At 38.9% G+C, this 14,236-nt stretch overlaps 2 protein-coding genes across 5 annotated transcripts in view; both read left to right on the top strand.

The window, feature by feature from the left end:
* The window catches only part of rbm20 (RNA binding motif protein 20), a 52,065-nt gene extending 48,329 nt beyond the window's left edge, over nucleotides 1-3,736 (top strand). For both annotated transcript variants that reach the window (XM_018679722.2, XM_051070742.1), the window contains 2 exons: nucleotides 525-646; nucleotides 2,582-3,736. In XM_018679722.2, the coding sequence (XP_018535238.1) occupies nucleotides 525-646; nucleotides 2,582-2,650 (191 nt within the window). In that variant the 3' untranslated portion in view covers nucleotides 2,651-3,736. The remainder of the gene's footprint in view (nucleotides 1-524; nucleotides 647-2,581) is intronic.
* Nucleotides 3,737-4,461: 725 nt separating this feature from the next.
* pdcd4b (programmed cell death 4b) lies at nucleotides 4,462-13,866 on the top strand. 3 transcript variants are annotated; one of them, XM_018679723.2, is made up of 12 exons: nucleotides 4,462-4,564; nucleotides 5,048-5,154; nucleotides 5,514-5,831; nucleotides 8,250-8,344; nucleotides 8,633-8,746; nucleotides 8,926-9,147; nucleotides 10,658-10,755; nucleotides 11,727-11,841; nucleotides 12,375-12,482; nucleotides 12,658-12,768; nucleotides 12,892-13,031; nucleotides 13,152-13,866. In XM_018679723.2, the coding sequence occupies exons 2-12, from the start codon at nucleotides 5,112-5,114 to the stop codon at nucleotides 13,210-13,212; spliced, it is 1,425 nt and encodes a 474-aa protein (XP_018535239.1). In that variant the 5' UTR covers nucleotides 4,462-4,564; nucleotides 5,048-5,111; the 3' UTR covers nucleotides 13,213-13,866. The 3 variants fall into 3 exon arrangements, with proteins under 3 accessions (XP_018535239.1, XP_018535240.1, XP_018535241.1); XM_018679724.2 differs by having other exon boundaries at nucleotides 4,482-4,579; XM_018679725.1 differs by lacking the exon at nucleotides 4,462-4,564 and adding an exon at nucleotides 4,580-4,600.
* Nucleotides 13,867-14,236: the final 370 nt, after the last annotated feature.

Raw genomic sequence — 14,236 nt, 5'->3', positions numbered from 1 at the left:
ATTGATACCATGGCTGGGACAAATATAACGCTGAAGAGTCATCTGGTTATTGTTGTTGCCATCTTTCTATTCTTTTAATGTCACATTGATGTGGAACATGAATTCTGACAGCCATGTATGTGTTGTTGACATGCACTCACCTAAACAGTGTGTTGTTGAAGAACTTAAAATAACGCGCATACTTGCTCCTGCTGTCTAATGTCATCTAATCAAAATAAGACAATTGTATTAGAAAACACACACACACTGACAGAGTCATGTGAATAAATAAGAAAAAATGTGAATCAATGAGAAAAACAAATGTATAGTTAATAGATGAAACTGGATATATATATATATATATATATATATACTTGAATCTGGTTTCAAATTTGTCATTTTCAGTAAGACACAAAATGCAGCATTTAATCAGATGGATTCAGTATCATCTTAAGTAGGATTTGCTGTAAATACCCTTTGTGAGCACCATCTGTTGTACTGATTTCTGGGAGTGATTTCTAATTGTCATGTTCACTGTCTCATAGGGGTGGAGTTCATTGTGCCAAGAACTGGCTTCTACTGTAAACTCTGCGGACTGTTCTATACCAGTGAGGAGACTGCAAAGACGACACACTGCCGCAGCACCGTACACTACAGGAACCTACAGGTACACACCGCACAGTGACACACCGGTCCTTCGGCTGATGATGACAATGATGACGAGGAAGGAGTAAGATGATAATCTGGAATTAAACAGTTCCACAGTTTATTCAGCCTTTCCTCCTTGAACTTCAGGAGATGTGTGACTGTGCATGTAAGGCACATACACAACTGTCTGCGTGTGTATTTGATGTCATTCTGTTTATATTGGCGGGTGTAGTGTGAAAAATTCTAATTTGTATGCCTGCACACTCGACTGTACTGAGGGCACTGCTGGTGTGGTCCACAGTCAGTGTGGTCCAGTAGCAAAAATCAAGAGATTACACCACCTGTTGCTGGGTTGGTGAGTAATCTCTTTGTTTCATATGCAGCACATACAGTACATATAGTACATAAAATACATGCATATTTAAATTTTTCTTTGCCCTTCCTCTTATGTTTGTCTTATTTGGAGATAAATCTGACTCATTTTTATCAAATGCTGTGTTTTTCATCAGTCAACATGAGGATAAAATTAGTGTGACGCTCACTAAGGTACTGTATGGTATAAACTGTGTCAGTTTTTGTGTACTGTGTATTTTGATAGATTGTAATTTGGCAAAATGCACAATATTGCTAAAACGATCACTTTAATAATTGAATACTCAATCAGCAGAAAATGCATAGTTTATTTATATGATATTAATTTTGATCATTAATACTGTTAGTACTGTTTGGAGAAAAAAAAATTAACACACATGAATGCAGTCAGATGGACAAACACAAACTTAGACAAACACAGCAATATATACTGATACATCTTAGCACACACACAAACACACACTTGCCTGTAAACTGTATTAGGTTTCTGATTATTGGCCATTCAGCACCAAGCCATCTTGCATTTCTCTCGTCCCCGGCAGCACAGCTGAGGAGCTAGAGGAGCGGCGATTCCCTAACATTTGATGGATTACATTCCAAGAAGAAAAAAACTGTTTAAAACAGTTGTGCTGTCTGTCAAAGATGTGTGTGTGTGTGTGTGTATGTGTGTGTGTGTGTGTGTGTGTGTCCTGGTGCTTAATAGTTTTACTTTACAGTTTCTGTTTCTTTTGACCACAGATTTAATTTAATTTAATTTAATTTATCATCTACTCAGTTGAACCTTAACACTCAATATTTTTTGATTATCTTGTGTCTTGTTGCAAATTTATATGTCCATAATTATAACAAATTCAAATTTAGAATTGTGCTTTTTTTGCTCACTCTGAAAATTTTTTTGAAATCAAATATCATAATTTATGTGTAGTGTCAGCTTAAAATTCAACACAGCATAATTTTTTTTCTTTAACTAGTGTATAAAACAAAAAACTAAACAAACAATCTCAATATTGAGCCCCCTTCCATTCTCCAATGTTTAACTCAAGCTATTGTTTTATCAACAGGTTTTGGGGGGCTAATGCTGATATTTTTCAGATTGTAGCTGGTTGTTGCTGATATTGAATGCAGATGCCTAACACACAACAGATTATGATTTCAGTTCATAACTGTATTTGTTGAAAATTCTATGAAAAAGTATTGATGATTACTGATGATCGTGATCAACTGAAAACTGTTTTTATACATTTTAAGTCACCTAAAGTGTTAAGTAAAATCACATGATTACCTGCACAATGCTGGAGGTGGAAAAGACTGACAAGATAGTTGTTTTTTCTACAATGCTGACATTTGAGTTTCTACTTTCTTGTTCTTTCCTCTTATGACAAAGATATATTTTATCTCAGTGGAACTGCTAGGGTAGATACAGTGTTTTGGTTCTAGTTTGGAGAAAGCACTTGACCTTATAAAAGACATTTGTGCAGTCAAATCATGCACAGTGTCTGTTTGTGGATACTATACTGTATATATATCAGCTATATTGTGTATTGCAGATATTTACTTTTTCTTTTCTCCCACTCATCCACAGAAATATCTCTCACAGCTGGCACAGGAAAGTCTGGCGGACGCACTTTCTGAGCCCTCAGCTGCACAGTGACATCATTGTGACCTCTCACCTCTTGTACAGTGAACAACAGAGGCGAGATTTTTGTATGTTAGCTGATGGTGCCAAGCTATGGTCAACTACAGCATGGATAATGTGACACATGGAAGCTAGAGCATGTGGACAATTGCACTGGTTTTGATTTTTTGGGGCTGAGGGATGCTTGAATGTCTAAAATGGCACTGACAATCCCAGCCATAGATGCTCTCAATATTGTACATACCTAAAGTGTAATGTATAGTAAGGCTACAATACTTACTTATTTTATTATTATTATTTTTTTTTTTCAGTTTATCAATTTTCTTACTTCTTATTTAACTGGGTTGTGTGTGAATTAATTTGTTATTTTTTGGAATGGAAATATATTTGCAATGATGTCTAACTAATGAGAAGACAAACTTATATAGTGTGGGCTTATGTTAGTCCATTTTTAGTCAATTTTCAGAGTTTAAATCAGTTATTCTCATGCGATAACCTCATGTTTAATTTGGTCTGTACATTATCCTAGCAACAATGATACATTTATCACTGTAAAATGACTTGAAATATGCGTCAAAGAATGTTTTTCCTCAGTGAAAAAGCTGAGGCAGATTCTCAGGTTTGTTGTAATTATTGAAAAGATTTCAATGTATAGCACGGTACACAACATTTACATTTTTATTTATATCTTGGGCTTTAAAGGCTCCTGCAGTTTTTATTTTATCCTGTGCCTGTTTCTGCACTACATCATCTATCAGGTAAAAATGTACATCATTTGGACTAATAATGATGCAACTATGCTAAAGATCTTTATTTTTTTGATTACTTCAATTCATCAGACAATCTCAGTCATATCTGCCAACCTATAATGCCTTAAATATTGAAGACCTTAAACTGGACCATGTGTTTAATTTATCAGAGTTAAAAATACAGTGTTTCATGTTACAGTGACTTGTTTCAGAGGGATAATCAAGCCAGACTCTCTTTTTGTATACTGTGAATACTGATCCTGTGATCAGTGATAGTGTTGTTTTCTTTGACAAACTTTTCATATAATTTTTTTGATGGAAAAAATACTGAATAAATGTTTCAAGTGTTTAAGTTGCCTCATTAGTGTTTCAAAGAATACACATCATGTTGTAGAGCCTGGAAGTGCTTTTTTCTCAAGTGAACATCATATATAATCTGATATACAGTATATGCAACATTATATAATGGTTATACAATCAGACAGGGTACAGTACACCATCCATTTTCTATACCACCTTAGGACTTTAAATGGGTCTGTTGTAAAAGAGCTCCCCCAAGTGGTGAGGCAAAAACATGCCAGGGTGCCAAAACTACATGTGTAAGTATAAATCATGTGCATGTGTAAAAGTCAGTTTAATTGTTTTTGTATGGATGGACTATTAACATTACTGCTCAATCCTGCTCAAATTCTTGCCATTTTTACCATTATTTTCACTGTCATACATTTAGTTTGCTTACTCACACAATATGTTAACAAAGCATTATATTCTTAAGTGAGCAAACAAGAAGTTAGTTCATTCGATTAATTAGTTTCAGTCAGTTTAACATTATTTAGCCAGAAAAACAGATCAAAAATATTTGACAGTAAACAATAACGGTCACCATCATCATTAATTCACCAGTATGTTGTGGCTGATGTCATAAATAGTAATATTCCATAATACAGGGTGTAGTTTTAGAGTACTAACGATAGGGGGCAGCCCTTTATAAACAACACAGACCTACAGAACATGCGAGAAGAAAATCCCGTGTTGCATTTTCATTGGTTCCTTGTTTTAAAAACCCATGTGCCTCCAGCCAATCAGAGAAGGAAAACACTGAACTACGTGCTTGCGTTGCTGGGTAGATATAACAAAAACAGTGTTCGTGTCGGAGTTCGAGGCTTGGACACAACAGACGGTCAGTGAGTTTCCTGTGAGTTGTTTAACCAACACAGTAAGCGAGATAGAAATGTGTGTCTCAATGACACTGTTGTTAAGGATTTAACTGTTTTAACGATGTAGTTTGAAGGTGCATAGCGAACTAGCGTACTCTGTGCTCGTATTTGATTTTTATCTTTCACTGACGTTAGGGTCTCCATGGCGAATAAACGGCGACTCGGCGATGTGTTAAAATGGCTAAACAAACTACAAACTGCAGATTTTGATTTGTCTACAAGTATCAGTCGTCTTATACGTGCGATAAGATACCCTGGGGTTCGGTCTTTTGACGCAGCTCCTTCCTTTGACAGTGAACATTGAAGCTAGCACAGCGTCAAGCAGCCATTGTTTATCAACAGTGTGACTTTGAATGAATAGGGGGAGGGGAAGATGTTACCTTGTCTGGGCATGTTATTAACGTTTGTCTGCTTATTACATCTCTGTTTCCTCTTCAATATTATAGGTATTCTCTGGAATTCATTTTTTGCGCGCTGTCCTGCTGCAAAATCTCTTTTCTACTGTAAAACATGGCAACTGACTGCGAGGCCTGGCTGAACGCAAACCCTGTGGGTAAGTAGGAGCCAGTCACAGCGATTTAAATGCTCCATCAGCTGTATCTGATCTGGGGCACTGGGACTTTTTCACGCGGAAGTGGTTCATTACTTCTTTTCTTGCCTGCAGGTTTTGTCATGTTGCATTTGCGTTATTTCATTCTGCTGCTCGTGCTACATTTAATGGGCGACTGCAGATAGAAATTGAATGTTGTGTTTTTTTTCCTTGCCGTATTTGCACATGACCCACATAAATATAAATAAGTATGAATGTGGGTATCAACTCCAGTCTCCTTGATCTGTTCTTCACAGAAAAGCTCCTTACTCATTGTCAGCTCAGACATAAACTCTCCGCCATTTTTGCATGTAATCCCACAGAGGCTGACGACCTGAGTGACTCTTTTGCATCTGGAGATGAAGACAATGGCAAATCGGCCATCTCCAACAAAAACATAAACAATGAGATTAATGGCAACTGGTTGTCCTCGTCAAGCACCAGCATCCACGAGGCGCGTCTCAAGGCGAAGGCCAAGCGGAGGCTGAGAAAGAACTCCTCCAGGGACTCTGGCAGGGGGGACTCCCTTAGTGATAACGGGGAAATTATCAGGGGAACCTCTGCGGCACCCACTAGCCCCAAGAGCAAACTACTGGACAGAAAGTCCAGACTGGGCAAGGGCAGAGGCCTGCCTAAGAAAGGTAAGACAGTTTTGAGTCAGTACAGTAAACAGTGAAATAATGTTGTGCTATCATGTAAAGCTGAGATACCAAATGTGTCAGTTTCAAAGGACAACCTTTTGCTAGTCATTACTACAGGAGAGTAAAAGTTAATCAAAGAGCTACTGGTGTTTCAGTGCCCAATGCCTCAAAGGGGAAGCAGGCATTCATCACTGTGTGACTTGCTGTTGTCATCACCTGGTGGCTTCCCATCTTGGAACCATAAACCAATTAGCATGTAAACAAATGGTTAGGTGATCTTGAGCAGCTCACACCCATTTCAAAACACTGTTTTCGTGCCATCTGCTCAGGCAAGCTTTTGTGGAAATTTCCATCATAGGTTAAATGTGTGTAACAGAAGTTGCTTTTGGGATGTGATGTAACTGGACCTTTTAGAGTCCCATGAGTGTCTACAGAGACACTCAAGTAGTTCTTAAGGTTACATAAAATTGTATTAGTTCCATAAAGCTTATTGATCATTTATTTGTCATGTGTTTGACTTTGTCAAATTTGTCATCTGTCTTTGTGTTGCTGAAGTTAGACGATCATGTGTGCCAGGGCACAGTGCTATGGATATTTACTTTGGTATTGTGTGTGACACCCCTGATAACAGCATTAGGCATTCAGCTGAAAATGTTGCATAATGCCTTAGTGTGTTTCCTTATCCAATTTATATACCAAGCCAAAGATGGGTCCTCTGACCTGCCTTCTCCTGGCCCCTAACTGTCACATCAGAAATATATAGATAGATCAGAATTTAGCATGTCAACAACAACTTCTGATAGTGACTGTCTCTCACTGTGGGTCTTCATTTAGCGATGTAAGCATAGAGTGCCTACTTGTCCCTACAGACTGCAGTACAGTTTAGTCACTTTGCTCTTCCCATGGGCAGTAAAACTGGAGCAAGTGTAGTTTCTCTTGGCACAGTGACTGTTCGTTTTTCTGGTTACATAACAGATCTGCCATGCCCGTGGTGCCCCTGTAATTTGAGCTGTGAGCTCTCCTACATTAAAAGTTCATGCATTGCAGTTTTGTAGGACAAATGCAGTGGATGTGCAGAATCTCTAGTGAGCACAGACTAGAGTATACAATGTTTTAAGACTGAAGCGGGATAGGTTCTCACACCCAATGTGGGCTGTGCTAAATATGGAGGCATGTTATACAGTATGTGACATACTGGACAGGACTAATGGAGGTTTTAAAGCATGTCACACAAGCTGCTTTAGGTATTGGGCTTCTTAAACTGTCTGCAATCTGTTGATGCTGGCCTTCGACCCAGCAGATGTTTGTTTGTGTAACATGTACAAAGGTGTCACCCCCTGCCCTACCCCCACCCCCAAATAGAGGGATTATATCACAGCATGTTTGGGTCTGTGGATTACAAAATCTATCATGGAAAATGGTAGACATCACACACAAAGAGAGTGATCCATATAACATTAGTAACATTACTATAACAACTATAGTATTGCTTTTTTGACCACTTGACAAGACCATCTTGAAGTCAAACTAATGTTATAAACATGAGATTTTTGCTGTTTGTAAAAAGGAAGTCAGATAGATGGGGATTCAGATATCTGTTAAAATCTACAGTGTGGTTCAGAGTGAGTCATTTGCCTGCTCACTCAGTGTAAAGTTCAGTCCTACTGGTTGACCTTTTGTTAAAATGCATTTAATTTTTTTGACTGTTTCACAAATCAGTGCGACTCGACTCTAAGACCTATAATGATAATATCACACATACTTGAAAACAGTCTGGACGTCTTTGATGATGCTTAGGACAACAAAAAAAAACTTACGGAGCCCCACCCCTCTAACAGCATGGGGGTGATTAGGCTTTTAGTGAATTCTGAAAATTTGCCAAGGAATTGTCTTAAACTAGCCTCAGTTTTTAGCAGCTATGTGGGCATTTTAGCCAAAATGGCTCACAACAAGGAAATCAACAAAAAGCCTAGAATTCAAAGCTTTTTAATGTGAGAGATGTAACAAAAATACTTGATGAATTGCAAGATGGTTCTCTGGTATAGATCAGCACCACCGCTCTGTTTTTGTTTCTCATATTCTGTAACCCTCATTACACACTAGCCCTCTTATTATGTTTGCTTTGAAAAGGCTTTTAGAAGTTGTATTTCAGGGACATCATGTGAGGAGCCCCTAATGCTCACAAAAGCTGCTACTACATTTTCTTTCCTTAGTAATCATGAACTGTGAACTATAAAACAGAAGGTGAAGATGCTTTTTTCTTCTTTTTTTTTCCTCGCAAAGAAGTCATGTTTTGGGTAACCCAAGATATGCGGTCAGTAAATCTTTTGAAAAGGACATTGCCATATTGCTTTAACACGATCAACTGTGGTGTTGTCAGGTATCATGTCTAACAGTGTCACTGACCACTGTCCACAGGTGGGGCTGGAGGCAAAGGCGTCTGGGGCCGATCTGGTGAAGTTTATGAGCCAGAGGAGGTAGATGAGAAAGACCCCAACTATGATGAAGCTCAGGTAATGACTGCAGAGTGTTGAGTTTTTTGAGTAGCGTGATCACTTGGAAAATCCAATGCACAAGCAACAAAAATTTCGTACATGGAGCTCATGTTTAATTTGTTTTATCAACAAGACTTTGTTGATGTTGTATGGTCATTTTTGAAGGTGTAGATTTTGGCATGGCTGCACTGAATTGCAACCTATTGTACATATTTTCTATTATTTGTCTACGCAGCATAAGAATAAAAAATCTCATTAGTGTAGTATGGCAAACACTAGACCTGCAATGTGATATTGTTTTGACAGGAGAACTGTGTGTATGAGACTGTGGTCCCCCCACTGGATGAGAGGGTCTTTGAGAAGACAGTCACCCCCATAGTGCAAGAGTACTTTGAACATGGAGACACAAATGAAGTAGCAGTAAGTGCCCCGACATCATGCAGGAAGCAGCCTCTCAGTAAACATGCGCTTATGCGTCGCAGAATATACATGTTTGCTTATTTTTTACATGAGCTGTAAAATGTAACAACTACTGGAAAAGTACACACTTGCATAAAGACGTAAACCTATGCCAAGCTAACACTCTTTTCCACATACAGGAGCTGCTTGCAGAACTGAACCTGGGGCCCATGCGGAGCGAGGTGCCCTCACTGGCTGTGTCACTGGCCCTGGAGGCCAAAGCCAGTCACCGGGAGCTCACCTCCAGGCTGCTTGCTGACTTATGTGGGTCCGTTCTCTCCCGCAGTGACATGGAAAACTCCTTTGACAAACTGCTCCGAGAGCTGCCCGACCTGGTCCTGGACACACCTGGAGCCCCACAGGTAAGTGGAGATAAGTGTATGTGTACACCTGTAGCTCAGTTAGCAGTTTATTGAATGTGAGCATGTTACAATACTGAATATAAATTAGAAAATTACTTTAAACCTTGAGAAAAACTCAAGTTTGTTAGAAGATATGGGTCAGTATTTATTGCAAACAATAAAGCAAGCTCCTAGGGCTACAGTAAATCCATGTCATACAATAATCTCATTTAATCTCGCACACTTGTCAGCTACATTTTGTGTTTGAGGTGGTATGTTTGAGTTTTGACACAATCTGCGGGGGAGTAGAGGAGAACAGCACTGTGGTTTGATGTGTTGGTGTGTTAGAGAGAGCTAGTGTGTGGTGTGTGTGTATTTGAGCTCTTTCCTTTTCAGTCTGCACAGACATGAGATCTCTGGTCATTGTCTGTCTGTGCTCACAAAATGCAAGCTCAGCGAAGGACGCTCAAAGGGTTATTGGTCACCCAACCCCACACCCCCTCCTCTCACTGTCTCATTTGATCTCACCAGTCATTTCTGTCCCACTCTCACAGTTCTGTGTGGGCTTAAAGGGGGCGTTATGTCTCTGCCCTGCCCCCCACCTACTTCCCTTCACCCTTTCACTCTCCTTCTCGGTTTCCCCCGCACACACACACTCCTCTCTTTCTCCTCATACGTCTGCCAGTCTAGCCATAGCCACTGTTCTAATGAGACGGCGCTGCCTCTCGTCTGTACAGAAACAATGATCAGCGATAAGCACAGGCTTTGTGGAGGCCAGAAGAGCAAAGCCAGCTCTTTCGCTTCTCTAAATCATGAACCCCTCACTACTGTAAACAAACACACACGTGCCCCTGAGGACACTGTCATGTCAGTGTTTTTTGTGGGGCCTCTAGTTCTTCAAAAGAGTTTCGTAATTGTGACCTGGAAATGTTTACCAGCAGTGTTGCAGGTCTTTGTAAATTTACTTTATTTTTATAGCAAATGTTAAACATTCAGTCCTTTCCTGGAAAAATATACTTTTAAAAAGAAGGAAAAAAAGAAGAAGAGGTAATTTGTTTAAATTTAATTTTACCTCATCAGAACCTTATTATGATCCCTGCTGCATGGGGATGCTGTTCCTCAAAGAAATGGCAAAGAATCGTTGATGCTGTTGAAATTAATTTTCACCCATCTTTGTTTTAAAAATGTACACAAATGTTTTGGCGTTTAGAAATATAATAAAAGCAAAAAATAGCAAGCCCTACAAATGACACAGTGTAATTCTAAACATTCACAAATATTCATTCCTCAGTGTGTATTTGAAATGCCCATTAACATGAAAGAGCTGTTTTTGGTTGTCAGTCATGCATGAACATGAGGATCATGACATTTTGACTCAGGATCAACTCCCCCTCTGACTTAGCAGACAGAATAACAGGTCTAAGGAGAGCCCTGGTGAATCAGGTTTCTGTCAAACTGTGCTCAGAACAACATTTTAAAAAATTCGTTTGGGGTTGTTCATATTTTTCCCACTTTTGTCCTTTTCTTCCAGTTGGTTGGCCAGTTTATTGCACGTGCTGTTAGCGACCAAATATTGTCCGAGGGCTACATCGAGGGCTACAAAGGCAGAGTTGACTGTGAATACACAAGGTATGTGATTGTTGGCAAAGCTCTGCAGCTCATAATTGTAGTTTCCTGTTTTGTGCTCTTATCATGAAAATCTTCAGAGATTATGTCAGGGTTTTATGTGTGTGCAAGAAATTATAATGGCTGCTAAAGATAAAATGGGATTCAGTCAACAGTATCATGCAGATTCTTGCATATATATCTGTAATATTAGATAAAGCTTAAACAACATTTTCAAGTATTTCTTAAAACAATAGTCAGATGCTCATTTGAACATTTAAACAGGCTTCTCTTGCTATAATCATTCCTCCTGTTCATACTACTAATGATCGCCTCTTAAAACATGTTGAATGTAAGTGATGGGGAACAATATCCACAGTCCTCTTCCTGTGTAGAAGTGTACTCCAAAGTTTATCTGTTATTATATTATCTAAGCTAATATAACTCCAAAAGTTGGGCAGACAAAACGAGTTAATATTTTCAGTGCTTTTAGTATTAAATACCCCCATGTGTTTCCATATTAAGCTGCAGTGGAGGGGTCGTAACGAAAAAGGTAAATTTGCACCAAAAAGAGCGGGAACTTTGGAAGATATGCACTCAGACAACCCAAAGTCTAGTAAATTTTTCATAACATTTTTGCATGAAAACAGGGCTGTGGATTTAGTCCCCTACTTTCTTAGACTGAAAGTGCATTAGGAAGGGGTCTTTTAATGGCCAGTATGAACTGGAGGAATGATTACAGCAAGAAAATCCTGCTTCAGTGTTCATATGTGTGTGTACCTATTACAAACAACTGACAGTAAAAGAGTCCTGTGTCAAATTAACAGCATCCATTAAACCTAACCTAACAAATACATGCAACCATGGAATTTTCTGCATATTGGAGCAGAAGCAGTGTGATCACTTGTAGATGGGGGAGGCAGTAATGAGTGTAGGGTTACAAATTAGTGTTGCAGTATGTCAAATTTGCCCCAAAAACATTTTTCGTCTTCCAGGGCGGCCCTGGATCGAGCAGCAGTGCTGCTGAAGATGAGTATGGGTGGACTTCGCATAGACAACCAGTGGGGGACAGGCGGAGGCCAGAGACCTGTCATACAACTCATCAAAGAGGTAAACTACACAGATCAGATATGAGAAGATGCTGGTAGTAGACCAGGTCTCTGCATTAGTCTAGTACCCTCTGGTATTATGTTTTTTTGTTTAACCAATACAGTACATTTGCCATTTACCAGAAAGACAATATAGACAAGGAAGAGCTTTTGGTAGTTAGGAAAAATAAACACTGTAAACAGGTGAAAAGTTGTGCAACCTGTAACACCTCATTTATTTCAACAAATCTATTAACGGAATCAGTCATTTCTGTGCAGCAAACACTGCTTTAAATGTGATCAACACAGCATCCCTTGAGGAAAACAGTTCTCACTTCTCTTTTTCTCAAATGCTCAAGAACAATCAACGCTGTATTAACATGTTTTTACTGTGTTGATGTACCGGTCTCTTTCTCTGTTGTTTTTTTGAGAAGGGGATTTCAAGTCCACAATTCCCTACAGTTGTGCTTGAGTGTTGCTTTACAACTTCCTGTAGCTATAAGAAAAAATACTACAGGTTAATAATTTTTATTACGTTTTTTTCTGCCCTGCTAGATGAACCTGCTGCTGAAGGAGTACATCCTATCAGGAGACAGTAAGGAGGCTGAGAGATGCCTGAGAGACCTGGAGGTTCCCCATTTCCACCATGAGTTTGTTTATGAGGTAAATACTAATAGTCATCATGTATGAGTGTAAACATCTCTTGTGTCATGTGGTCTAAACTAAAACCTGTAAATAAAGCTACTGTATGTTTTGTACTGCAGTATGTGATTCCAATAGCTACTACAAAAGGTTTATAGTTTTAATACAAGGCTGTGAATATTGCTATTTCTCTCAGGCGATAGTGATGGTGCTGGAGTCCAAAGGAGAGAAAACATTCAAAATGGTTCTGCAGCTTCTCAAGTCTCTCTCCACGTCCTCCATCATCACTGTAGACCAAATGAGAAGGGTAAGGTGCCACCTGGTGTTTGAATTATGTACTGCACAGACCTATTTTCACTAAGAATTCCCTCATTTGTTCTCTAGCCTTATGAAATTGTGTTTTATATACAGTGTCTTCTTTCTTTCATAGGGCTATGAAAGAGTTTATATGGACATTGCTGAAATCAACATCGATGTCCCTCGTGCATATTTCATCCTGGAGCAATTTGTCGATGAGAGCTTCAGTATGGGAATAATTGATGTAAAGTTAAGAGATCTTTGTCCCTGTCGGTAAGTACCTTCCATTTATCCTTGATGGGAGATGTGTTTGCCTGTTTGTTTTTGTTTGTTTTGTTTTTAAAAAAAATCTTTTTGTTGTTGTTGTTGTTAATATGATCTGTCTGTCATCAGAGGCAGGAAGAGATTTGTCAGCGAGGGAGACGGTGGTGTTGTCAAACTTGAAAGCTACTGAAGAGCCCTTTTTATGTGCCAGAGAAGAAGGGGGAGAGGATAAAGCTACTTTTTTACTTGCATATTTTTCAAGATAGTTGGGTACAATTTTTCCCTTCTAACAGTCAAAAGAATGTACATTTCTGAAATTGAGGTGGGCTAAAAAAAAAACTGCACTTTTGATTGAAACTGACGATCACTTTCTCCAAGGTGTTTCAATATAAATATTTACATAAGCTAACCCTTAAAGTGCCACACCTCTCAGTATCAGTCATTCCATGTTGTTTTGTACAGTATTTTCTTGATTTCACTGCCACTCCTTTTGTGTTTTCTAGAAAGCAGTGTTTGTACAGAGATGACTGGTTTGTGTCAAGAGCTTTATAAAGGGGTATAAAAAATAAATATAAGGGGAGCATGTTGGTTCAATGCAATACAGGCTGCCTAACTAGCTGCTGTTTCTATGCTGTGCTTGTCCTTCTTTTTTTGACCCTTTAAATCACACAGTGATGTCATTACTGAAGGTATGGAAACATGAGTACAGTGCAAAAAACAAATACCAGTCGTGTAACTTCACAAAATGGTGTTTAGAGTGTTTATTTTTATAACTGGGCAACACTGGTGTGTGAAATGTACCACATATTGCTCGTTGTTTGTTCATTAAATCACTGTTAAATAATCCAAGACTGTTTTTTTGAATGTCACGACATTAATGCACGCTACTAACCACGTTGCACCTACACTCTTGGCTTGTATGGATTAAGGTCATACAAAAAAATGTTGTATAGCAGTAATACAAATGAAAGGTCTGCAGAAGTGCACAGGTCTCAGTAGCCAACCACAGTGGAGAAACTGGCAAGCAAAAGACTTAATCCTTATTGATTACATGCAGCAGATCATTTGACAATAGTGAACAGGAAGAAGAACTGAATAGTGGTTTAGCTTACGTGACTAGACTCACCACTTCCTTAACTTTTCTGCTCTATGTAGCTAAACATCAACTTCATGCTGCATGTCACTCTCCATAAACATACTTAATCTATTAGTGT

Source organism: Lates calcarifer, linkage group LG5 (genome assembly GCF_001640805.2).
Source record: "Lates calcarifer isolate ASB-BC8 linkage group LG5, TLL_Latcal_v3, whole genome shotgun sequence".
In the NCBI taxonomy this organism is placed as follows: Eukaryota; Metazoa; Chordata; class Actinopteri; family Centropomidae; genus Lates; species Lates calcarifer.
Note: the sequence above shows the minus strand (reverse complement) of the source record. Positions and strands in the feature narration are given on the sequence as shown.